The sequence below is a fragment of the Coffea arabica genome, chromosome 3c (assembly GCF_036785885.1).
Source record: "Coffea arabica cultivar ET-39 chromosome 3c, Coffea Arabica ET-39 HiFi, whole genome shotgun sequence".
In the NCBI taxonomy this organism is placed as follows: Eukaryota; Viridiplantae; Streptophyta; class Magnoliopsida; order Gentianales; family Rubiaceae; genus Coffea; species Coffea arabica.
Window position 1 is genome coordinate 2427376 of NC_092314.1, and position 26134 is coordinate 2453509.

General features: G+C 37.2%; 3 protein-coding genes across 5 annotated transcripts; 2 read left to right on the top strand and 1 right to left on the bottom strand.

The window, feature by feature from the left end:
• Nucleotides 1–2391: 2391 nt before the first annotated feature.
• On the bottom strand, nt 2392–5346 carry LOC113738194 (endo-1,3;1,4-beta-D-glucanase-like). The gene is made up of 7 exons (XM_072081797.1): nt 4967–5346; nt 4505–4526; nt 3825–3945; nt 3472–3562; nt 3271–3360; nt 3066–3166; nt 2392–2840 (listed from the first exon to the last, which is right to left on the bottom strand). Exons 1-7 carry the CDS (start codon nt 5121–5123, stop codon nt 2700–2702), a joined length of 723 nt encoding a protein of 240 aa, XP_071937898.1. The 5' UTR covers nt 5124–5346; the 3' UTR covers nt 2392–2699.
• Nucleotides 5347–6405: 1059 nt separating this feature from the next.
• LOC113736337 (ribonucleoside-diphosphate reductase small chain A-like) lies at nt 6406–11657 on the top strand. Of its 3 annotated transcripts, XM_072081799.1 has the most exons (10): nt 6406–6526; nt 6642–6828; nt 8120–8343; nt 8684–8732; nt 8815–8941; nt 9810–9875; nt 9981–10097; nt 10309–10471; nt 10562–10632; nt 11259–11657. In XM_072081799.1, the coding sequence occupies exons 2-10, from the start codon at nt 6669–6671 to the stop codon at nt 11371–11373; spliced, it is 1092 nt and encodes a 363-aa protein (XP_071937900.1). In that variant the 5' UTR covers nt 6406–6526; nt 6642–6668; the 3' UTR covers nt 11374–11657. The 3 variants fall into 3 exon arrangements, with proteins under 3 accessions (XP_071937900.1, XP_071937899.1, XP_071937901.1); XM_072081798.1 differs by lacking the exon at nt 6406–6526 and having other exon boundaries at nt 6538–6828; XM_072081800.1 differs by lacking the exon at nt 6406–6526 and having other exon boundaries at nt 6538–6828; nt 8183–8343.
• Nucleotides 11658–15931: 4274 nt separating this feature from the next.
• LOC113734063 (mediator of RNA polymerase II transcription subunit 33A-like) lies at nt 15932–25764 on the top strand. Its single transcript, XM_027260385.2, has 12 exons — nt 15932–16446; nt 17152–17262; nt 18240–18587; nt 18945–19264; nt 19346–19437; nt 19927–20281; nt 21270–21480; nt 21840–21954; nt 22191–22352; nt 22896–23556; nt 23942–24148; nt 24487–25764. Exons 1-12 carry the CDS (start codon nt 16160–16162, stop codon nt 25599–25601), a joined length of 3984 nt encoding a protein of 1327 aa, XP_027116186.1. The 5' UTR covers nt 15932–16159; the 3' UTR covers nt 25602–25764.
• The last annotated feature ends 370 nt before the right edge of the window (nt 25765–26134 follow it).

Consider the following 26134-nt stretch of genomic DNA (forward strand, 5'->3'; position numbering starts at 1 on the left):
AATTGAATTCTGTACGCAAGTTCTCTCACTCAAAGTCGAGCATGATATGGACCACTTAGATGATATCTTGAGGAATTAATTACAGAGTTTTGTGTGGTTGGATTGAAGATAAGTTGAACAAAGAATTATTTAATAATTTTTTTTTGTGAGGTAATATATGTGAAATAGAAGAATGATTAGAACAATAAAAAATGTGGTGGGAAAATGAATTTGCAAAATCTCCAAACCTTTTTCCAAACTGTTCTTGTCCAAAAATAGTTCTTGAAAATTTTATAGATAATTAGCTCAAGATTTAGTTCTGTTAATAGCTACATTAACCATTTCAATTCTATATTTGATCAAAGGATAGAAATTTATTTGATGTTTTGAGATGGCAACCCCGTGGAACGAGCTCCCTTTATCGGACAATGACAAAACTTGCAAGACAATAATGACACCGAGGAAGAGAGATTGCAGTCCTTATTATATCGCCATCGCCACAAAAGTCAAGACCAATTAATAATCAACAAGGAAACGGGCTATTTTTGTCGGGAAAAAAAAAAAAAAAATCTCCGTGTCTTGTTTCTATTGCCTAGTCCTGCAGTGATACCTTTCCGCAACCCTTTCATCGGTATGAGGTGTTCCAATGCTGAGATCATTCAGGATAGGATAAACTAACCCAACATCCAGAATGATTGGCAACTACCATTCCTGAATGATTGACAAGAAGGTAAGGTCCTGCATGCAGGTATCTAGCACAGTTGCCAAGGAATGGATTTTTTTTTTTCCGCATGTCTTTTCTCTTGTTCAGTTGTTGAATAAATATGACATTCAGCCCATTGTGTGCTTTGACAAGAAAGCAAATACCAGCTAAAATCAACATACAAATATATTTGTCGGATCCAACTAATCATTAATAAGCACGGTTGCTATGGTCAGGCTTGACGGGAAAGAAGGGTCCGTTATAATCAACTATTATAGAGTGTGTTTGGATAATAAATTATTTGAGATAATTTTGTAAAAAAATATTGTTATACTTTCTTTACGTGATGTACGTGAGATGAAAATATAATTAAAAAATGTGTTGATGATGCAAGTAAATCAGTGTGTGTAAATAAGACAGAAATAAATGTGTAATCCAAACACACTCCAGTAATATGTTTCTGAGTCGCAACTTTTTGAGACAGAACTTTCTCCGGCAACAGCTACCCTGGTTGACACTCCAGACTCCAGTAAAGAAGGCGTCAGCCGGGAAAAAAAAATTACCTGCTCTTGCAATGATGACCTTGCAGCAGACTTTGTTTTATTACTCGGATGAATCTTAGACAATTGATATATGAATTGTACTCATCAAACAGTTTAAGATTGGTGTGTTCAGCTGTCTCAAACCACTTTGTCATATGCCAACGAAACATTGAAAAAATATAGCAATGTTTGTGTCCAACAAATAAATAATTCTCCATGTACCATCAAAATTACACAAGAAAGGGTCACTCGAGATTGTTTTCTTGAAAATTGCATCAGCCATTACGTGAGAGGGATCAATGTGTTTAATTGGTGCGTCTGGATTAGCTTTTTTTTTTTTTTTTTGGCAAATAAAATTTATTTATCTGTATCGCAAATGGCTTTTGTGTCTGCTTGATTAGCGTGTTTAATTGGTGCATTTGGATTAGCTTTCTTGGCGAATAAAAATTATTTATTTGCATCACAAACACGTTTTTCAATTACCTTTTCATCTTTCCAACGATCCTTTTATGTTATATACATTGTATCATGAAAAATTGTTATAGTAATCGTTCCAAATAATCTCCGATCCAAATCCAAATTTTACGCTACTTGATAGCGGGACAGAGATGATTCCTTTGACATAAAGTTCAGTTCATGTGGGAGAAATTCAGAATAATCTGAATTGTTTGGATTGGGTGCGAAAACTGGGAAAGAATAGCTGATTTCTTGCTGCTCAAAACTTAATAGCCAATTCATGTTTCAACATGCTTGCCAATGCAGATGAAAGTCGCGTGATTTCAGTGCATCTGTAAGAACAGGAGCTGTTGTCCCAATGCTACATTTGAGTTAATTTGTTAGGAAGTTTTCATTCTCAAAAGTAAGGCCACAATAGCTCAAGTTGCACATTCCACTCAGGTGAAAACTCCCTCAATTGTATCCGAGAAGATCAAGGAATTAATTTCTTAGTCACCACTTTCCGCCCATCTAGAAAAGGTCAGTGTATGATCTTTGTAGTGTTCAAAGACTCTCATTTCACAAGGAAAAATAGTGCCAGCAACCCTTAATTCGTAAAAGGCTAAAGCAAAATACAGATTCTGCCCAGGGAAAAGCAATAAGTATACAGAAGAGTCATCCAAACAAGTAAAAGGATTTTATCAAGATTCTTTGTTGTGAGTGGATCGCAGATGACTAGAAAGGTCACACATAAATTTATGGAAAATTAGAGTATTACCAATTTCTGCATATATAATTCTAGGATCCACATACAAGACATGTGGAATCATCCATGCGAGTTGCAGTACATGTAGTAACATAAAGCACAGTTCTGACTTGTTATTCAAATAAGGCACAAGAAGATACACCAATTCTGAATTTTTATTCAAACAAGCCATGGTGAAATGCACCATTACCTTGAGCATTCCAGCCTTCAGAGGCATGATAATTCGTACTTTGATTCGACTGGAAATCATTATTCCTTTTTTTGTCTGTTCACTCTAATTGACATGCTTGGTAAGCCAGTTCAACATGTCTGAGTGAGCTTCTTTTGCCATCTTAACAGCGAATTCATCGTCGTCGCTGTACTGTAGTGTCCATCCATGCTTTACGCCAGGGTATATCTTCAAGAAGTTATTGACCTGTTAAACAACCAAAGGAGTTTGTCCTAAGGATCTTTGCAGCGCATTCTGTAGCTTCAACAAGCCATCAGGTTAAGAGTTATTCGCCATAAATTTGCTTGAAGCATAATGAATCATGAATGGCTCTAGAATAAAAATTTACAGAGATTTTTAGGAGTTAGTAGATTCTGAAGACGTGAGTTATTGAACCTATTGAGCAGCAGTAGAGGAGTTCAAGTTTCAAACCTCAGGTTTTTCAGTTAAAATGCCATTCAACTTAGTCAAAAGCTCAGGTGGACATAAATGATCCGTCTCAGCTCCAAGTAAAGCAATTGGAACCTTAACTTCTGCAATGACAAATAATCTATTCAATCAATTGGAGTATAGGGGACTGTATTTCCTTCACAGTGACATATCAAGGAAATCAAACTTGATAATTGCAACAACGAACCACGAATGTCATCCTCAGTGATCGGACCAGGATGCAGTATAACTGCAACCTGAATACTATCATATCTTGCTAGTTTCACAACAGTCATTCCTGAAATAAGAGCAGAATGTACACACAGCAGGCAACCAATTAGCTCCAGTAATTTGCTATATGAAAGGTTGAAAACTGCAGCTATCTCAATAAACATTAAAGATGCCTTACCACCCCAGCAAAACCCTGCTACCCCTATAGTAGAAACTCCTTTGCTCTTCAGAGCAGCAATTACTGCCATAGCATCCTCACACCCTTTGTCCTTTAAGAAACAAAAAACACATAAATTTGAACTAGATACTCAATAATCCAAAGATATCAATATGTTAGTTTGTCCTTCAGTATCTTTAAAAAAAGTTCAGTCCCCTTAAATTTCAGAAAATATCCTCTTGCTATTCAATTGTCATTGTGTCAGAGCTAGTTTTTTAGGAAAATGAAAATTCTGAATATTGTTGTTACAAATGATAGGCATCCATTGAGATTGCTACAGCTCAACTTCAATAACAGAAAGAATCACAACATACTGCAGGATGAGTCCTCAGCCATTCAGCACGATCCCTTATGCTATCAATAGGATCCCCACGGAAGAAATCAGGAACCACTACCAAGAATCCAGTTTCTTCTGCAACATTTTCTGCAAGCCTCCTTCATAATAGGAAAAACCAAAACCCAATAACATTAAATGTCTAATCATTCAAGACAGTTTCCAGGAATAAAAGATCAACCTAGTGGTCCTCAAAAGAAGGAAACCTAACAACTAGACGTAAAACTAACAAGGATTGTCTCCGATGCTGGATTCCTACAAATCATGCTGTTTAGTCAACTCAAAATTACTTTAAGAGAGAAATCTTGCCGTATATATCGTTTATGCTCAACCAACAGGAGTGGCTGGTTGACTCAAGCTTTTGCTATGCCACCCAAAGAAAGAAAGACGTGCACAAGTGTAAATATGATTGAAGTACCACGAGGTTATTGCTTTGCATCAATCTTCCGATATGTGCTTTTTTCTTTTTTCATATCTATTTTCAATCTCTCTTTCTTAACCTATTCTCTGCATTTACTAAATTCTGGATATATACCAATTTCAAGGCGCCATTGATGTCACGAAGGGCCTCAAATTTCATCTTTTTCTGTAATTCCCAAAATTTCTTGGGATATTTTCTCAGAACCATAACAAATTCATAAACAGAAAATTGGGACTTACCTTATCTTTGGACCTTCATATCCTGCAATTGATCACATCAAGCAAGATAAGCGATACTAACATACAGAAAATATGTGCTTTTTTTTTTTCCCAAGAAATTGACTCTTTAATAAATTTAAACAAAAAACTTAAAAAACAAAAACCTAACACCTCCTGATCATCCATAGTTTGAAAATCCCTCTTAATTAACATATCAGACTTTCAAGAAGATGATCAATTGGGATTTCGCCATGCTCAATTTTGGTGGTGGTTTCATTTCCAAGATTCAGAATAACAAATACACTTCAACAAGGAATAATTTTGTCAATCCTTTCCAGCAACAACTTCCTAATCTTAACTAGCGATAATTTAGCAGAAACCTACACCTTTCCTGAACTTCAAAGCACTGCAATCAACCTCTAACCGAAAAAAAAAACACAACTAAGAACGAAAAAGCAGAAAAATATAAATGTGCTCGTTTACCATAAGCATCAGATAGGAGGATGATAGCAGTTTTAGAATCACGGGGTCCAGCGATATATGTTTGAAGGCCACCAAGCTCTTCTACAGTTGCTGCTTCATACTTAGCAGAGCTAAGCTTTGATGGTGGGTTCTCAGAGGCTTGGGCGGCTCCTGACATCTTTTTGCTTGTTTTCTAATTCTTCCTGCTCGCTACTGATCAATGCGTAGTTTTCCACAAATTTGTAGACTTCCTATGTTGCTTCCATGGCAGTCTTCCAGTCCACTCCTCTTCTGTTTTCCACGATATGTCCGTTGACGGGTTGACTAAAGGTTCCTTTTTTTTGTTTGGAACATGGAACTATGATGGAAGTGCCTAAGCGATTCGGCTTTCTGGATTGGGCCTTAAGCAACAATAATAGTGCCCACGTATGTACTTACGTAATTCACGACGTGTAGGGTGTTATGAGGCCTTTTTTTTTTTTTTTTTTTTTTTTTTAAACTGAATTGAACCAGACGGATACAGCACGCACCAATATGGATTTAGAACAATCTTGATATAGAGACGCGTTGATGAGAGACAAGATTCGATCACCCCATAATTAATGTGGTGACCAACTCCTTTAAAGGGAGTTGGTTGTATAATGAGGTTAAAGACGAGAAAAGTTAGGCCCCCTTTGAATTGCGACTTTTTTCATAAGTTATTTTTGAAATATTTATTTGACACATTTTTAAACTATTTTTCTATGTCATATACATTATATTATTATATTAAGTTTTTTTAATAAAAACTCTTAAAAATTACAAATGAAATGGGCTTTTAGCTTTTTTGTGGGCATGGCATTAGTGGAATAAATTTGTGCATGTAAAAGTTTTGGCATTGATTCTATACTTCAGTTAGTGTTTGGATTGTAACTTTCTACCAAATATTCTTATGTTATTTTCCTAAACATATTTTCTAACTATTTTTTTTATCTCACATACTTCAAATGAATGCATTACAGTTTTCTATAAAAACTTTAAAAATAGCAATTCAAACGGGAATATTTCTTTGGTCCTAAATTCCATGCTTTGTCACATCCATCAGGGTTAGATTCGTGTCTGCAAAAGGATTTGGGCTATGCACAGAAAAGTCATTGGAAATTTTATTTTTTTTTTCAGAGGTGTACCATGTTTACCCATGAGATATTCAGATTTCTTTGCATAAATAACCAAACGAAAAGACGAGCACCCTACAAAGGACTTGTAAGCCAGTATTCGTGTGCCGAAGGTGTGGGCCTGGATACTGGAGATCCGTTACTCATTATTACGGACCCTTGAAACTAACCCACATGTATTACACCCAAACTCTGCAAGTAAATTTGGGCCAAATCTAATGCAAATATTGGGCTCCAAGGCACCCAAAGAACAGGGCCGACTCACTTTATACCTCTCTTTTATTCGAAAACGGCACCGTTTCGCGATGCCTGTTCGTGCAGATTGCAGAGAACTTGAACCAAAAGCCACCATTAAATTTAAAAAATAAAAAAATGAGAAGGGAAAATTTTCTTCTGGATTTGACTTGATTGGGCTATATATAACCAGGTTCGTCTGTTTCTTCCGGGAGGGGTTTTTGTAGGGTTTCTCTCATTCTTTGTTTCTTACAAAACCCACTCATTTGTTTCTCGATGCCCATGTGAATTTTATTTTTATGCTATAGGGATAGGGGAGAAGAGCAAGAAGAAAAATGGGTTCTTTGAGGAATTGTACAGGGGCAAGTCTTGTGGACGAGGAGGAAGAAGAGGAACCCATATTGACGGAGCAATCTCAAAGATTCTGCATGTTCCCCATTAAATACCCTCAACTTTGGGAAATGTACAAGAAGGCTGAAGCCAGTTTTTGGACAGGTTATATTACTAATATGCTCCTAATACATGCATTGAATATAAAACCAGTACTGTAATTTATGTGCACATGGGTTCTGTCATTCATATATATACTTCTGGTAATTTTAAAATATGGGTTGGTGTGATTTTTTATCTTCATCGTGGAAGAATGGAGTTATGAGTGTTTAAATGGGTTCAGCTCACGAATCAAGATTGATTTTTTTTGGTTATTATGGGACTTGTGCAGTTGTTTTATTGGATGCTCTGTTATAGTAGGTACATTAAGGGTGGTTTTCTAGAAAGTTTTATGCTTTATGGGTTTTTTAGTTCTTGAAAAAGGAACTTGGGTTAAAATTGCTACTATATTTTTGCTAAAAGGAGTAAAAGAAGTTCAGTGAAAAGTAGAAAGATGATTAGTTGTGCAGTAATATGTAATTATGTGGGTTATTTTCGTGATGATTGACAAAGTTATTGGGGCTTATTGGATGTTCTCGGGCTTAGTTTGTGGTAGGACAACCCCTACCCTACCGTCAGAAGCTGAAGTACCTGTTTGATTTGATAAAAGCAAAAGCAGAAGCTTTTTGCTCAGCACCCATATTCGCTAGGCAAAGGAAAACAAATGTTATTGGGGTTGTTGAAAGAAGATTATGACTGTTGATGCACGTGGAATATCTTGCAACATGAAGTTTGTGTTTCACTATGTCCAATGAGATATATATATGCTGTATTGTAAACGGTACTAAATTTAATTAGAGAGCTAGTAATGGGCATAACTCAAGTCAAATGACTTGGCTGCTCTAGCGTTGCTTAATGGTTTTAAAAATTTATAAAATTAACAAAGGAAAAAGAAGCTCAGTTGAGCAATTCTAGGTCATTTGGCATTTTTAAACTTTATTAGCAACTAATTACCATGGTCTAATAGCAGTGAAGAGGGCAAATTTAGATGATCCTTAGGTGGCTCTAGTCGATGTGGGAAGAGATACAAGCTTTCAAGGTATAAATTCATGATTTGCTATGTTGACATATCAAGAGTTTTGTGAAAGAATTGCTTTTGATGCTTAATGCTTCTAAGATTTAAAGGTCTTATTTGTCAATGTCAGTGTTTCTAGTGTCGTAGTGAAGCACTGCTATCAACTCTAACCTTTGTGCTCAAACCAGAAACTGTTGCTTTTGAATAGCTTTTATGGCTTTCAGTCAATATAAGCGGATTATAAATTTTGTTTAACGTGTACTCGGGGTCAGTTTCTCTTTCCTTGGTTGTGAACTAAGTTATAACCTGATTTTTATTTTTTGGTTCATTTTCTCTTTTCAGTGAAAAGTTTGTTGATGCACGTTTGCTCTTTTAAATGTTCTAACATTGATGTCTGGGATTCAGCCGAAGAGGTCGATCTTTCTCTGGATGTGCAGCACTGGGAAACATTATCTCATTCTGAAAAGCACTTTATAAGCCATGTACTGGCTTTTTTTGCTGCATCAGATGGGATCGTTCTGGAAAATTTGGCTGCTAGGTTCTTGAAAGATGTTCAAATTCCAGAGGTAGATAATCTAAGCCCTTACCATCAATCCATTCAAGAAGCAAAAGTAATAAGTGGAAATTGGAACTTTCTGTTATTTAGATTGTTACTTTCTGGACTTGCAATATGCTTGCTGTGTACAATAAGTGCTGGGTGCAACAATGGCCTAGGTTTCTCATAATCAAATGCATTCTGTACTTTTCTTGGCATTTTCTGAGCTTTATGCTGCCAAACAAAGTGGAAAAGGAATACCCGTTTTGCTTCCTTCCCTTTATTTAAGTGATTACCAAATTTAATTGGATTTTTCAATGTGTTTGATTAAGATGACTGACACTGACATGGATTCTTGTTATTGTTTTCAGGCTCGTGCATTTTATGGCTTTCAAATTGCCATTGAGAATATACATTCTGGTATTTATTTGCAAGTGAAGAACATTGTGATGCAATTAACATGCATGAGGTCTCTATTGTGATATTCTCCTTCTGTTTGTAGAGATGTACAGCTTGCTTTTGGAAACGTACATCAAAGACTCCAGAGAGAAGAATAGATTGTTTAATGCCATGGAAACTGTTCCTTGTGTTGCTAAAAAGGCCAAGTGGGCTTTGAATTGGATTCAGAGGTAATTTATCATCTTTCTCAACCTTGAACTAGATTCTAAGTTATCAAATTTGTGCACTCTTTTCTCTAACTCTTTTCTCCAATTGATCTATTGGAGGAAAATGAAAAGGGATATTGTGATGTTTACCCCTTTTATGGAATATAGAGAAGACTGAACGAAGCCTGTATTTGCTTGTCAGATTAATGGCTAACACATGCATGTTAGATACAAGCTATTCAGTTGCAATGCCTTTATAAGTCTCTTTGCTTGTTATTACTTTTAGCTTAGAAATGTTTGATTTCTCCATGTCTTCACTTTTTTTTTTCTTCTTGTTTTTGAGGTAAATTCATGCACATGGTCTCCCCGTTCTTTTTGTGGCTAAGTAGCTGAAGGTTGCACAGGAGGCTGAGATTAAGGGAAAGGATGCTATTACAAATCTTTCCAATCCAATTAATATTACTTTTTTACCTTTAGTTTATCCTCTTACTACTACTATGCTTCCTGCTTCTTCCTCTGTCATCACACGTAAACTGAATAATTGTCGAAGCTTTTAAAGTTGAACTAGATGGTTGTCAGTGTAGCACAATGTTTATGCTATCGATGTAGAGAAGTGGTGATTTTGTTGACATTGGAACCAAAAGCTTATGTATGTCCAAAATGACAGGAAAACTTCTCTTCTAGAAAACAGCTTCTTGCTTTTGCCTTCTTATGGGGATCATACATTGACAATGGTTGTTAGAAATGGGAACATCGTTCTTGGTTTAATGCTTTTGTTTTGCTTTTTTATTCTTCTAGGTTGTTTAACATAATGTTGGAATAGAGTACGTTCACAACTGCAGTTTGTCTTTCTGCCCGAACAGCTCCTCATTGTACTTATCTGCTCGTGCAGTTCACGCTCATTTGCAGAGAGACTTGTAGCTTTTGCTTGTGTTGAGGGAATATTCTTCTCAGGGAGGTACGTTTTGATTAACACTCTACTGGTACTTTTTCTCATGGAAACTGGATTTGGCAATTTTGAAATGTATTTTGAGATTAGCTTCATTTTTTTTCTGTTCCTCAGCTTTTGTGCTATCTTTTGGCTTAAAAAGAGGGCATTGATGCCTGGCTTGACATTCTCAAATGAGCTTATCTCAAGAGACGAGGGTCTTCACTGTGATTTTGCTTGCCTTTTATACAGGTTGGTCATCATTTATTTCATTCTTTGGTCTTTTATTGGATTCAAGAATTAAAACTCTTTAGAGTAATATTGCATAGACAAATCATGAATAGGTAATAGTTTCAGGATCACTCCCTATTTTTGTAGCCTTTTGGCACACATATTTGACTCTTTTGGGTGGGAAGCTGCTTGTTGTATGCCAAGATGAGTCATTTCTAACCTGTATGTACAGTTTGTTGCAGAAGCAAGTACAATGGCAAAAGGTTCATCAAATTGTCCATGAGGCTGTTGAAATAGAGATTGAGTTTGTATGTGATGCTCTTCCTTGTGCATTAATTGGCATGAATGCTGCACTAATGAGCCAATACATCAAATTTGTTGCTGATCGCCTATTGGTAGGTCGTTTTCTCTTTTACCCTTAGAATAGCAAAGAGGAATGTTGATTCTGAAAGATCTCCATTTTTTTCAATTTTTCGGCTTTACAGGTTTCATTAGGGTGCCAGAAAATGTACGATGTAGAAAACCCCTTTGACTGGATGGAGTTTATTTCCTTGCAGTAAGTATAGCACATGAATGAATATCTTTCACTCCTGTTTACACTTTATCGAGAGTTAGAAGAAACTCAATGACGAGTTTTTTATACTCAACTGCCTATGTTCATTTTTTCACATCTGGTGTTTTTGGGTGGTTAGCGTCTGGACCACTGGTTCTAATGTGCTCATGGTTCTAGAAGGATTCTGATCACTAGGATCTCGTCCTAGGCTGATTTTTAACTTGAATAGAGTACGGCCAACAATCTTTTTTTCCTTAGCTGAACTGAATACTATAAAGCATACAAATAATTTTCAATTCCACATTTTTCATTGCCAGCTGATGTCACAGATAGGTACTGGTTTTGCAAGCAATAGGTTTATGTCATGCCTTGTATAGCTTCTCCTCAAATATTCTTTCTTGCATAGCATTCTTGATATAATCTAACATGAAAATTGGTAGTTTATTTTGAGACTCGGATCATTTAGAACATGACAATGCCAATTGTTTTCTTAGGTGTGTAGAGGTTATTCCATTTCACTTATATGCCCCATATGCATCTGATGCATGCTTGAGATTTTTGGTCTCCTATTGATGGTGGGCACTCAAGCCTTATACTGTTGAGGCTGAATTTTTTTTCTGCTTTAACAGAGGAAAAGCAAACTTCTTTGAGAGAAGGGTGGGTGATTATCAGAAGGCTTCTGTTATGTCAAGCTTGCAAGATGGTTCAAAGAACTTTGAATTCAAACTTGATGAGGACTTCTAGTGTTTCATCTGTCTCTATTCCAACAAATATTGCCTCGACTGTGTTGAAGTTTGTGAAAATTCTTTAAAAAGTGAAGTTTATAGTACATATCATTATCAGTCCATTTATGGCATTTGTTTGCCTCTAGAATTAGTGCAAGGAATTGGGATTTCGCTGTCAAGCTTGGGATTTTTGTAATCACATTGAGCTGTCCTCCAAACTTGTTACTGTGCCTCTTTTGCGTAGCATCCTTCTGAGGCACAGGAAGATGCCTTAGATTTTAATATATTGCTTAGATTTAAATATATTGTTTATGTGTTCTTTAGGTTAAATGGCTCCATCATGATTTTGTTTGCTCTTCACGTCCACCCTTTTTTTTTGTTGCTTTTTTATCCATATCATCATGAATATTCGGTGGACAAAATATCGACATGGACGTCCTGCCTTTTATCTTCTTTATAAGCATACACAGTAGTTTCAGTTAATGGGCTTGGTGCTCCTGCTGCTTATGTAATCTCCATGCCTTTTTTGTACCTAGCATGTTCTATATATAGATGGATTTTTGCATCAGATGGTGTTGTTGAACCGTTGGCAAATAATAGAATGGCATTAAGGCACTATGAATGGTAATGAAAATGACTCTTCGATGCTTCCACTGAGCATCCATTATTAGGTGTCTGTCCACTAGATTAGTGCATCTCAAAGCTGCAAAATTTGATTCTGTCATGTAAAAAATGGACTGAGTTGGTCTTTTTTTTTATTTTATTTTATTTTATTAATTTGTGTTGGGACTGAAGAACTGCAGTTTTTCCAGAAAGTGGGTAGTGGATAAGTTATCTTCATGCAGCGACTACTTGCCCCCCCTTACATCACATCAACCGGATGTGAAATATGGTAGTTACAACCAGATGTGCAATATGATCGTTACAAAGTATGAGGAAGTCAGCATATTGTTGGGGAAGGTTCTTTCTTCTTTTTTTTTTTGTTGTTGTTGGTTGTCATGGTTTAGTTTTGACAATTATCCTCTGATAAAATGGGGTGGTTAAAATATATATAACTTGATCATGTTTTTCAACTCGATCAACTTGGCATTGTTCCTTTTTGAATCGTGGATGCTCTTTTCCTCGTAGCTCCACTGAGGTGGTTGATTGAGGTGGAGCTGGCATGGCTTCCTTGGTCGATGTAGGTAGAGTGACATTGTCAAACTTGGGGCCCTGCCCCCCTATTGGTCTCTTTTGATCCACTAAAAACTACTCATTAACCACCGCAAACACAAGAACTCAAATCTATATATATATACTTATGCCGTAGCAGAAAAGGATTAAGCGGCAGTTTTCTATTGTTGGGAGCGCCTTGAGGCAACTACAGTTCATTCTCAATCATGTTTGCTTGCCTTGGCCGTCTCGGCTGTGAATGGGGGGATATCCAGATTTTTTTTTTTTTGTTTTGTTGTATCAAACACGAAAATCCCTGCAAACTAAGCAAAATTCCTAAACAAGGGCAATCTGCTTTTCAATCTTAATCAGGGTTTAAGTGCTGCTGTATAATGTTAAGGGTTAAAAAAGTAGTAGGTAAGAGGTTGCTAACTTTTTATTCCTATCCTTTCCATTTCTTTTCAACCTCCTCTACTTGCTCTCTTTATCCATTTTAGCCACCATCTCAAAATCTTACCAACCTGGGGGCAGTTAGTACTTCTTATACACGACCAAATCATTTCACCTAATGCCCTTTTTGATGGTTAAAAATGCAGCCATGGCAGATGGATTTTTATGCAGCAAATTGACCATTAGAAGCCCCTTTTATTATGATTAATTATGGCCTTAGCATGTGAATAAATGTCTACCATCCATCATCATGACAAACGCGAAGATCATGGCATGCTTTTCATTTTCCAAGTTTTTCTTGACTTGTAAACACAACCATCATTGTACCGTGCCTATCATCACAAACAAATGTGTAGTTGGCGCTTGGCACAGCAAGACAAGACAACGATTGATTCAGCTGCAAAGTGTTGCCAAATATTAGTAAGAGATTGTAATAAGACATCTCAGATGACCATTAAGCGCTCTCACATAAATGATACTACTAATCCCTTTCGCCATGCATGTCTTATTATAGGGTTATACATAATAGCATTACTCCATCTAAGTAAATGTACCTAATCCAGTAGAGAAGTGGAGGGTAGAATTTTTCTCGGTCACAAAATAATTGTGGGATTGGATCAGATCACCTGCATACGATTCTGAGGCTGAGATGATGGATGCCCTCCATGTTGTAAATAGATAGATTATAGAGTAATCCTCCTAATCCTAATAGATTCAGTTTAGTCATTAGTGCTCACCTACCAATGCATGATATCTTTTTAGCCAAAATACAACAAACAATAAAAAAGGTTAAGAGGAGGGCTACACAAGCCTATGGGGAACTTAGTGGAAGAAAAAAAAGGACAGAGAAAGGAGTCGGCTTTCCATACCAATAGCATAAAAAGCTTATCATCACCAGGGGCCAACTCTGATAGGGATATCACCATGTCATCATCTTTACCTACCCTTAACCACTATTGTTTTTTAAATGCTAGAATATATATATATTGGACATACATACAATGGATTGGACAGGGGAAGAGTTCATGAATGATCAATAAGAAAAGTTAAACTTAAAGAGGGACAACAAAGAAATGCAAGAAAAGAAAAGAAAAGGGATTAGAGTTTGGTGTGAATTTGTCTGATGTTACTAGTGATGTTGATCCACTTGTAGGGACATGATCTAAAGAGAGTTTTTTTTTTTTTTTTTTCAAGTTAGTCTGGTTGGATACTAAGAATCATACTACATAGTAACTGATAGGTCTGTCTGCTATATAAGAATTTTAGCTTGTGCATCCAATACATCCGGGATTTTATTGTAGGCCATAAACAAGGGTGACCCATATGGTGCCCAGATTAGTGTCTGATCACTTCAATTGTAAATGGCGGATGTGCCCTCACAACTTCTTTGCCTTTTTTTTTTTTTGGATTGACCTACTCAAGAATAGCATTTTGGTTTATTATTCGTCCATTTTTAAGGTGAATTACACCACACAAAAAAAAAAAAAAAAAGAAGCCCTGATGTATCTTATTTTGCCCTTTGACTAGTGAATTAAATTTTGAGGTCAATATGAACAGTCCTTTCAGTCATCCATCTTGTGACAAAAAATTGGTGAATGGTCCTTTTCTAAGATCTTCTTTGAACATATGGTTATAGAGCCATTTTCCTTCTATTTAATGCCAAAATTATGCATGTCAACCGACCAATTTCACACCTACTGCAAAACTGCATGCATCATCATCGAAAGTCTCTCACGGATGGAGAGCAGAGGCATTTGGCATCAGATTGGCCCGGATGGCATTGGCATGTGAAGATCGAAAGTATGCCAACTACACCATTCCAAATGTCAACCGGCCATTTTGGAATGTCACATTGTGAATCTGCCTCTTTTCTTGTGGATGAGTTCTGGCAAAATGGACTGCATTTGGTAGCTGGATTTATTTTGTCCGGCCTTGAGTTTGAGTGCATATGGCAAAAATTATTGGAATTAGCCAAAATGGAAAAAGAAAGAAGGGTAAAATTGCCTTAATGAAGCCAAGGCCTTGGCTTTACAATATGTACGCTTGAACACCAAAGAAGAAGGGACCCTAGCGACCGGCCTTGGCTTTAGTTTACACTGAAGCTTCACAGCCCTTACTGAAGCAGTCACCAAAGCCACACGGGGCTATTGAAGTCTCACAGAATTTCATTTTCGGCTATGACGTGACTGACGCCCGCGTTTGACATATAAAAATCTGATATAGATCCTTTGCTTTACAAAGAAGGTTCTCCCTCTGTCCCACTTTGATAGTTTTATTTTCCTTTTTCGTCTGTCCCAAATTATAGTCCACTTTCCCATTAAGAAATGTAATAATCTTTTAAATTGTCTAAAATACCCTTATTAAATATCTTGTTATTAATATATTGTTATTAAATACTAACCCACTGCATTGAATATATTGAGCTTCTCCAATACTAATCCATTAGCTGTAACTGATATTAATTGGCACTCTTCGTGATTAGCATAAGGGTATTTTAGGAAATTATTAATCTAAATTTATGTTTTCAACCAAATTAATTACACTTTCGTAATCTGTGTGAAAAAAAATTCAAGACTAACAAAACGGGACGGAGGGAGTAATATTTTTTTATTTGACTTTTATACTTATCTCCAACTCGCGAATTCCTCCTATTCATCTAATTTAAGGCATCGGAGTCATTTCAAGCTCGGCACCGATCTCTTCCTATTCACACAAACACAAAACAAATAAAATAGCACTAATTAATGTTGTTTACTCAAAGATAAATACAGACATTATAGCAATGCAGCACTTTAGCATTTCCTTTGCACCAGTCAATTCTTTACAGCCCACACTTCCCCCTGCAACTCATATTCTAATCCCAGATTCCCCCTTCACTCTCAATTTGTTAATTATTCTTCCAAGGCCCCTCATTTTGGTTTGACTTTCACATTCTAGACCAACCATGAATCACCAATGTAACACATTAACCTACATTACACCATACTATACTATTCTATAGTCCCCCTACGCCATAGGCCATAGGCCATTCCAACCAACCTTTTGCTACTCTTCGGACTTCTCTCCTCTCTAGTAGTGTCCAATACAGAAAACATTCGGTTCCATAATCCATGTAATCCCACCGCCTTCTTCCTGCACCTCTTTTTCACACACTGAAACACACACAAAGACGCATAGTTGAGAGTGATGAATCAGTAGCACTAATGGAGGAGGTGTCAGCATCTTATGATCAGTGCAGCTATTGGGATGCTGTATTGGAGCTAACAAAGTTGGCCCAAGAAAATGGAAGTGACCCTCTATTGTGGGCAATTCAAGTTTCCGCGAACATGAGTTCTTCAGGGGTGTCTTTCCCTTCTTTTGAGTTAGCCAACTTCCTGGTTTCTTACATTTTCTGGGAAAACAATGTTCCTATAACTTGGAAATTCCTAGAGAAAGCTTTGGTTCTCAAGATTGTGCCTTCTCTTCCTGTTCTTGCACTGCTCTCCACAAGGTCTCTCTACTCTCCACCTTCTGTTTTATGGATTCTTGGTTTTAGTTGAATATGTCTTTAAAACTCCTATCTCTTTCTCAAATCTTTTCCGGGATTTGCATATCATGTTGGAAGAGTCAATTTTTGGATACTTAGAAAACAGGGAAGATTAATTGAGACCTTTAGTTTAATATGAATAACTTATCAATTAATGCATATGTCCTACGTTATAATTCTCAAGTTTGTTGTCCTACCACACTTTGCTGACTACCTATACATTCATAAAAGAAATCATTACGCGTAAGTGTTCCACAACTCTATCTTCAATGTTCTGAAGTTTGAACCGCTAGCTCACTTTCTATGTGTCCCACTGGCGTTTGTGGGTCTTGAATGTGAATCAGACTATTGTGCTCCCAGCCACATTACTAAAATATCAAGAATTTGTAGAAAAAAGATGGACTTTTTTCTGGAATTGATTATTTGTCTAGCTGTTCTTAATTATGTTATATCGTTTGTTTTTCTAGTGAAGTTTCCCTTGCAATGTGGTTATCTTTTGATTGAATTTTGTCTTCTGAGATAATGCTGTATAATGGAGGTGTCCATACTGTACACCATTTTTTATTTGTACCTCTTCCGATGTTCTTACATTTGCATCTTCCAAATACTTGGAATAATTATGACTGAGAACAATAATGAACTTTGCTCTTCATCTCTACTTCTTTACAGGGTAATCCCAAATCGACATTCCTGTCCAGCAGCATTTAGGCTTTATATGGAACTTCTAAAGACGCATGCATTCGAGTTTGAGAGTCATTCAAAGTTACCTAATTATCAGAAGTGAGTATTTCTTTTAACGCATCCTTGCACGTAAAATTCTTTTTAATGTTGATCTATTTGCTAAATTTCCTAGTAGTGTCAGGCTGTTTAGCTGTGCCATTTCGGTTACTGAAATTTGTTTTCATGTCCCAGCCTTTTCCTAAGTGGCTTTCATTATTATTGATGTCTGATGAATTTTTTTCCAGATTTTATTGAACATTGTCTTGCTATACCTCGTTGGATACTCTCCGTCCTGGTTTATCTGGGACACTTAGTATTTTTGTATGTTAGGAAAGGTTTGATACTTCCCTCAGAAGTGAAGTTTTTCAAACGGTTGATATTTGAAGGTGTAGTTGCCCACCATATCTTACCTTGTTGTTTTGCTTTCAACATACAGCAGCATAATGTCTCCCATGTTCCCTATCTTTTAATCACTACAAATACATTTTCCATTCTCGCATCAAATACTCTGTTCAGTCAAGTATTACCACTTATGCTTTGGTGAAGCAATGCTCAATCATTTACTTTGCCATTGAAATGGTCTTTCCTCCTTGCTAGACTGTGGCCTCCAAATTTAATGATATGTGTTGTTCCCATAAAAAAATAAATGGCTTTTTTTAGCTGTCTCGGTATAACTTAATAGCTCAACATTTAATCGCTCAAGATTTTAATTATAACTGAATAGCTCAAGATTTAGTCCCCCAAAAACCTTGTCTTCCCTTCATTGAGTTGGATGAAAGGGAGAGGGCAAGGGGAATAACCTCTTGCCTTAAATGGCTTTTTTTTGCTCTTTTGTCTGAATAGATGTGGAATTTTGTAATTCCCATTAGCAACTTGTATTGCGCTTGTTATCCTTGTTCATGGCCATGTTAATCTTTTCTCTGCCTTTCCTATCACTAGATTTAAAAGACTCTTCATAGTTCCCACTGCGTCTGGTATTCTTGTTTTTCAATGTGCATCTCAAAATCTTAATCCTATAATCTGTCTGCTGCATGCAGGATCAGGAAGTCAATTAGTAATATTATCCACTCCTCTCAGATATTTGATGTACAAGCAGATGAACCTGGAGTTCTTGTGATTCAGATTGTCTTTTCAATTGTTTGGCAATTGCTTGATGCATCCTTGGATGATGAAGGGTTGCTGAAACTTACCCCTGAAAAAAATTCTAGATGGCCCACTAAACTGCAGGACATGGAGATTGATGGCTACAAAAATTCTGATGTAATGAGGCTTGAAAACAAAGAGAGATTGAAGAATGCTAATACTGTCATGGCCATAGAGTTGATAGGCAAATTTCTGCAAAACAAAGTAACTTCCAGGATTATTTATTTGGCTCGCCAAAGCATGTCAGAACTTCATTCCTTGCACTTTTTCTTTTCAGCTTTAATATGCAGTTTTCTTTACATGTTTTAAGAGTTAAGGGTTTCATGAAATGAATAACACAAATCATATCCTGATGAGCTTTTTGTCCATAATTCACAATTATTCAATTCCTCAGTTAAACTAGCATCTTTTGAGGATCAAAAAGTCAACTTAGATTTCAAGATGTACGTATTTTGAGGATAAATTTATGGGCAGTGTTTTAATTCCCTGACTTCTAAATTGTTGATTGCTTTAATGATGTATATTATGCTCTTATTCTCCCCTACCATATTGCCCTGAATGAATGACATTAATAAACTACTTGCTTACTGCCTTTTCAGGAGAAGACCTTGGGGTGGTTTTGTCCAGCGAATTCAACTGCTTGTATCACATTCCACAGCATTAAGAAATTCAAAACTTCTAACATCAGAGACTCTTCTAAAGTTGATACATAATAGTCCCAAGTTAATGCTGCAGCGTCCCAGAAGATGTGCTCCAGAGGAGCTACCTGGTGTTGGGCATTTTAAATCTCTAGCATATAGGTCTGGTTGTCGTGTTGGGCTTAGTTGTGCTTCGCTTTGGCTTCCTCTTGATTTGATATTGGAAGATGCAATGGACAATTCACAAGTTAATGCAACTAGTTCTGTTGAAACTGTTACTGGTAAATTCATTTTGCATTGTATCTAAAATGAAAATCAGTGCAGAAAATTTCCTTAAAGTATGCCATTCCTTATTCTTTCAGGTCTAGTAAAAGCTCTTCAAGCAATCAATGGTAGCACTTGGCACGAGACTTTCCTAGGACTTTGGAAGGCAGCTTTACGTCTAGTTCAAAGGGTTAGAACTTCTGTTTCATTATTTCTTTTCAGGTTACATCTGAAAGTTTTCTCCCTTCTGCCATAATTATAACAAAATTCCTCCAGAGAGATTGAATGCTCACGTTAATTTTAGGGGGCAAAGAGTCCAAACAATTTTTTTTTTCTTTTCATCACGTTTATATATATATTTGTGTGCATATATGTGTTTAAGCCTTTTCAATTACCTAACTGTTTTTTATCTAAAGACTTGCAGGATACTTTATCATGTCAAGAAGCATCCATGCTTGAGATCAATCTTCTTCTAGTTTTGATTTGACCTTATATCCCAATTTGCTTTTAGTGTACAGCATATCACTTCTTATCATATCCAGATAGATTATGGTTTCTTATGTGCGGGGCAATTCTATGCTAAGTTTATTTGTGTAGAGTTGACTTTTATAAAACTATCCACCTTTTCTGCACTTCCTTTGTAAAACATCTGTTTTTCATTAATTGAATCTATTTGTAGGAAAGGGATCCAATTGAAGGGCCTGTTCCACGCCTAGATACTCGACTATGCATGTTACTCTCTATCACAACTCTTGTGGTTGCTGATCTTATTGAGGAAGAGGAAAGTGCTCCAACTGATGAGATTGATGTTGACTTAGACAGTCAGTGCAAACAGACTACTGGAAATCGTCGTGGGGATTTGGCCTCTAGCTTACAGAATCTGGGTGATTTTGAGATGCTTTTAACTCCTCCTCACTCTGTTATTCCCGCAGCCAATCAAGCAGCTGCAAAAGCAATGATGTTTGTTTCTGGAATAAACGTTGGCAGTGCATATTTTGAATCCATCAGCATGACAGATATTCCAACAAACTGTTGTAAGTGTTATGACTTCTTAAATGAAGTTTTAAACATCTCACAAACTGGTCTTTAGAAGAGGAAGATTGTGAAACTATTTTGTGGTAAATTCAGCAACTTTGCTTAACAGTTGTTGAATTTAACTTCAACAAATGCTTGTCGGGAAGAATCATGAGCATGGTACCGGCATGAAATGGCCCATGATTAGTTTAAATCTTCTACAATAACGACCAGTGAGAATATGCCACCAGTTGCATAACACTTACTGATTAACCACAAGAATGTTTTCTGTGACTATGGTATTGGAGGTCTAAAGATTGATCCTTCTTGCCTTTCTTGTGACAATTTTCTGTTGTATTAGTCCTGGTGTAATTATTCTGCTTTGATGGTCAGAGTGGATGCCTATTTGGTGCTTCTTGCAAATTTTAATCCAGTTCAGAGAACACGATGTGTTCATAGATTTAAATGCTAATTTGAGTATCATTTTACCACATCTTGCTTGGTGCAGTTTCAAATCGGAACTTTCCTTTGTTGCATGAGTTTAATTTTGTATGGCTGAAAACAAGTTTCAGGACAGTCCATCCTGTAGTGCTTTAAAGTAACTCACTGTTACTTCTTTTTGATCTTTTAAGTTTTAGAAATATAAGGCATCAGTTGTGCAATAAAATGATATTGTCTTTTCTTTTTTGGTGAGCTATAAAACTTAAATTTTCTATCATACTGTACTAAGTGCTGACCTAGCTCCAGTGATGATAGTAAGTGCATCTTTTGCGGGATAATGTGTGAAAAATGACATTATTGTATTTTGATATGATTATTTTATTAAGTCAAATCTGATATGCCAATGCCCTTGATATAGTTTGCATGTAAGCGGAAAGGAAGGAACAAATGGAGTTCTCAAAAAGTTGCTTGATGTTGGAGGTTTATTTGTATGGATTGGAAGAATGAAAATACATAATTTGATTTGTCAATGGAAGTGATAAAGTTACTTATGTTGTCTTAATGCAGCTGGAAACCTGCGACATGTAATAGTCGAGGCCTGCATTGCCAGAAATTTACTGGATACATCTGCTTACTTCTGGCCAGGCTATGCGAGTGGAAGCATCAATCAATTACCCCACACTGTTCCCACTCAAATTCCTAGTTGGTCCTCTTTCATGAAGGGTGCCCCACTTACACCATTGTTGATAAATGCTTTAGTTTCAGTGCCTGCTTCAAGGTATGTCCCTATCTTCTGATGTGAGTTTTCTCTGCACCAATTTTTTCAGACACATTCATCAGTTTTTGTAGTTATAAAACATGAGCCAAAATAATAATTGACAAAAGTAAGATTTTTAGGAGAGTTTTTTTTTTTTTTTGGGAAATAGATACTAGTACTATGTTTATCATTGCTGGTAGCTCCAAAGGCACAATAGATGATCTTGTATAAACCTATTAGATTTCATTGTGTCTTTCTACATGATTGCCTGGTCTTCAGTTATATATTTTCTTTGCTGAAGCCAGGTATATCAGATGGTCTTATTTATTGATTTAGCAAGACTAAAGCAACTGAACTTAAGCTCATGGGTTTAATGCAAGCTTAGCAGAATTGGAGAAGATTTTTGAGACTGCGGTGAAAGGATCTGATGATGAGAAGATAGCTGCTGCAAGAATTCTTTCTGGAGCTTCCTTAGTTCGTGGGTGGAATATACAGGTAATTGGCAATAATGAATTCTCCAAAATTGCCTGTGGATGCAGAGAGGTGGGAGAGCTGGGGGGGGGGTGAAAATGAGAGCTTGGCATCAATTTAACATAGAACTGTATGCCGAATGGAGTTACTTTTCCTCAGAATAATCTATGTATTCTTTTAATCACTTTCTTTCATATCAATGTCTCCTGGGCAAAAATTAACCTTAGTTTCTTAATTTCATCTTGGTCTTGATCTTTCAGGAACACACAGCATATTTTATAACCAGATTGTTGTCTCCACCAGCTCCTGCTGACTACTCTGGGGATGACAGCCATTTGATAGGTTTTGGGCCAATGCTGAATGTCTTACTTGTTGGCATTGCACCTGTTGACTGCGTCCAGATTTTTTCCCTGCATGGCCTGGTATATGATGAGTCTGATCCCTGTCAACCACATTTTACATGTGGTAGTGCACTTATTTCTATTCCTGTCCTTGACATGTGGATTCTTACTGTCAATCAGTACTATGTAGCATTAGTCAACTCAAACCTCATTTTGTGCTTGTACTTCCAAAAATTTAGCATGCCAATTCAGAAGAGTATAATTTGAATGCCTTCAATAAAACTTTGTTGACTTTCATGGTGGAGTTAAATTTTGCACACCATGTAAAGGGATATGAGTGCAGTAATGGACTGAAACAGTAGAGACTAGAAACTTGAGGATAAGTTGGTGAAAGCAATATTCTGTATCAGGATATAGAAATAACATATGAAGAGCTTAGGACATGCTTTCTTTCATTTTGTATAACTTTCACTGCATCTGCCAGCTCAGTGGTGCTGGAATGCTCGGAATTTTCTCCACTGGTCCAAGTTTTGTTTGAGATTTTTTTCTAACATAGTTTCCTTTTCTCTGAGATTTGATGATTATCATAAATAACTATGAAGAATGGGTTTTCATTTTTGTCAGGTTCCACAACTAGCTTGTTCACTGATGACGATATGCGAGGTATTTGGTTCATGTATTCCTAATATCTCATGGACACTCACTACAGGAGAGGAAATCTCTGCGCATGCTGTATTTTCAAACGCATTTGCTCTTCTTCTAAAGCTATGGAGGTTTAATCATCCTCCAATTGAATATGGAGTGGGGGACTTACCACCAGTAGGGTCTCAACTAACTCCCGAGTACCTCCTACTTGTGCGTAATTCCCTGCTAGTATCTTCTGGAAACTTACTCAAGGATCCAAATAGAAGGAGATTAGCCACTGTTGCAAGTGCTTCTTACCTGAAACCCATCTTTGTAGACTCATTTCCAAAACTAAAGGTTTGGTATAGGCAACATCTGGCATGTATAGCTTCACCCCTTTCTGGGCTTGTCCATGGAACCCCTGTCCATCAAACAGTTGATGCCCTTCTAAACATGATGTTCAGAAAAATTAGTAGAGGAAGCCAGTCAGCAACTTCCATAACATCTGGGAGTAGTAGTTCCTCTGGACCTGGCAGTGAAGATACTCTTCCAAGGCCAATATTACCTGCTTGGGATATACTTGAAGCTGTCCCTTTTGTGGTTGATGCTGCTCTAACCAGTTGTGCTCATGGGATACTGTCTCCTCGGGAATTGTGCACAGGTTGGTTCATGTCATGTTTGAGCTTCTGTTGGTGATGAAACTTGGAAATTAATTTCTTAATACCACATATGCATTAGTATCTTCTTCGTTTAAATAATTTGTGCCTTGTTGTCCTGAAGTATCTTACTGTCCTCTCTATGATTTGTCTCCATAATTGGAAACCAGTCCACTGTGGCTAGTGTGGCATCTTCCTGAGGAAATAGTCTCCTTTTTACTCCCACTATTCCATCCATCCCACAAAACGGGCACAGAGGCACATACAGGGAATGTGGATCTACAGAGATCATATCTCTGCATATTTGAAGAAACAAATTGCCATTACGTTATTTCCTTTTATCTTATCCTTTCTTTGTTGTTCCTTATGTTCTGGAGCTTTTTCTTCCAGGCCTTAAAGACTTGGCTGATTATCTTCCAGCATCCTTGGCAACTATTGTAAGTTACTTCTCTGCTGAAGTAACTCGTGGCATCTGGAAACCAGTTTTCATGAATGGAACTGATTGGCCAAGCCCTGCTGCCAATCTCTTTTATGTTGAGGAACAAATAAAGAAAATTTTAGCTGCCACTGGTGTTGATGTCCCAAGCCTTGCTGCAGGTTTCTCTCCCTATCAAAAAGTTTCAAATAATTAAGTTATTCTATGATGGCTTACTCCATGTGTTACAATATTTGCTTATTCTGTGTTAAATCACGGGCTCCCAACCAATGTTTGCTTTGGTCAGAAATTTGGAAAAAAAAAAATCTTATAAATATCAGAGGTTGATACACCTTAAAATACTATTTATGTTTCTTCTGAACCTTAGAATACTTTGGTAGGATACTAAAGTTTCAACGGATTTTTGCTTTCAAGGTCCGTATGATTTTTGGTTGCTTTATTCCATTCTTACAATATTTATGTTACCTCAGTTGTTGACTAGAAGTTTAAATTTCTCTAGGGGGGAACTCTCCAGGAACACTTCCACTGCCGTTGGCTGCATTTGTGAGCCTCACTATAACATACAAACTTGATAAAGCCTCGCAACGGTTTCTCAATCTGGCAGGCCCAGCATTAGAGTCCCTAGCAGCAGGTTGTCCATGGCCATGCATGCCGATTGTGGCTTCTCTGTGGACCCAAAAGGCAAAACGCTGGAGTGACTTTCTTGTATTTTCTGCCTCTCGTACTGTCTTCCTACACAACAATGATGCAGTTGTTCAGCTGCTAAAAAGTTGCTTCTCCGTGACTCTTGGCCTGAACACAACCTCAGTAACTAGCAATGGGGGTGTTGGGTCACTTCTTGGCCATGGATTTGGATCACATATGTACGGTGGGATTTCTCCAGTAGCCCCAGGGATTCTATATCTACGTGTTTACAGATCAATCAGGGACATCATGTTCATGAGAGAAGAGATTGTTTCTCTGCTGATGCAATCCGTGAAAGACATAGCATGCAGTGGGCTACCTGTAGAACAACGAGAAAAGCTGAAGAGCGCCAAAAATGGCAAGTATGGGCATGTTTCACTTGATACAATAATGATTAAGGTGAAACTAGCAGCTTCTTTGGGAGCTTCACTGGCATGGTTAACTGGTGGACTGGGGCTTATGCAGTCATTGATAAAAGAAACCTTGCCTTCTTGGTTTCTGTCAGCTCACCCATCAGACCAGGAAGGGGCCTCCACTATGGGAGTCCCTATGCTCCAAGGGTATGCGCTGGCATACTTTACAGTGTTTTGTGGAGCACATGCATGGGGTTTAGATGCAATATCATCATCATCAAAGCGACGTCCAAAAGTTCTTCGGGAGCACCTGGAGTTTGTAGCTAGTGTCCTTGATGGCCAAATATCACTCGGTTGTGACCCAGCCACCTGGCGGGCTTATGTCATGGAGCTTCTGAGCCTGATGGTTGATTGCTTTTCCTCTTGGATGCTTGAGGTGGATGTAATGTTGTTGAAGAGACTGGGTGAAGGGCTGAGGAAATGGAATGAGGAAGAGCTTGCTCTAGCTTTGCTGTGCCTTGGGGGGGCTGGTACAATTGGGGCAGCTGCTGAACTGATCATAGACACTGACTTGTAGTTCTACTTATGTACATGAAATTTTTGTAGGTTGATAAATTTTATAGACGTAACAGATGTAACTCAGTGTACAGGTAGGTAAACTTGTGCAGAATGAAGATTATGAGAATCTAACTCACTACCGTAGTACAAATCCTTAACCAATTGAAAGTGATTTAATTTGATGGGGTGATGTTGAGCTGATGAAACTGGATATGGATCATGAACTTATAAGAGTCTACTTGACAAGATATTTGGTCGAGTGTGTCACCATCCTTGGTTACAAAGGGGAAGGAGGAGGAAGTAAAAATGCTGGGGGATTTGCATTGCAGCTGTTGGAGCTGGTTGAGTTCCTAAATATCAATACTGATCCTATTCACCAAAAAAAAAAAAAACTAATAATAATAATAGAATAAAATAAAAAAGAGGAGAAATCAAGATAATATACTATTTTCAATGCGTGCTATGCATTTCATCATGCTCCACTCTCCATGTCCGCTTGTACCAAAGCCAATTTGGAAGACAAATACCCTTGATATATACATAGAAGTTCTC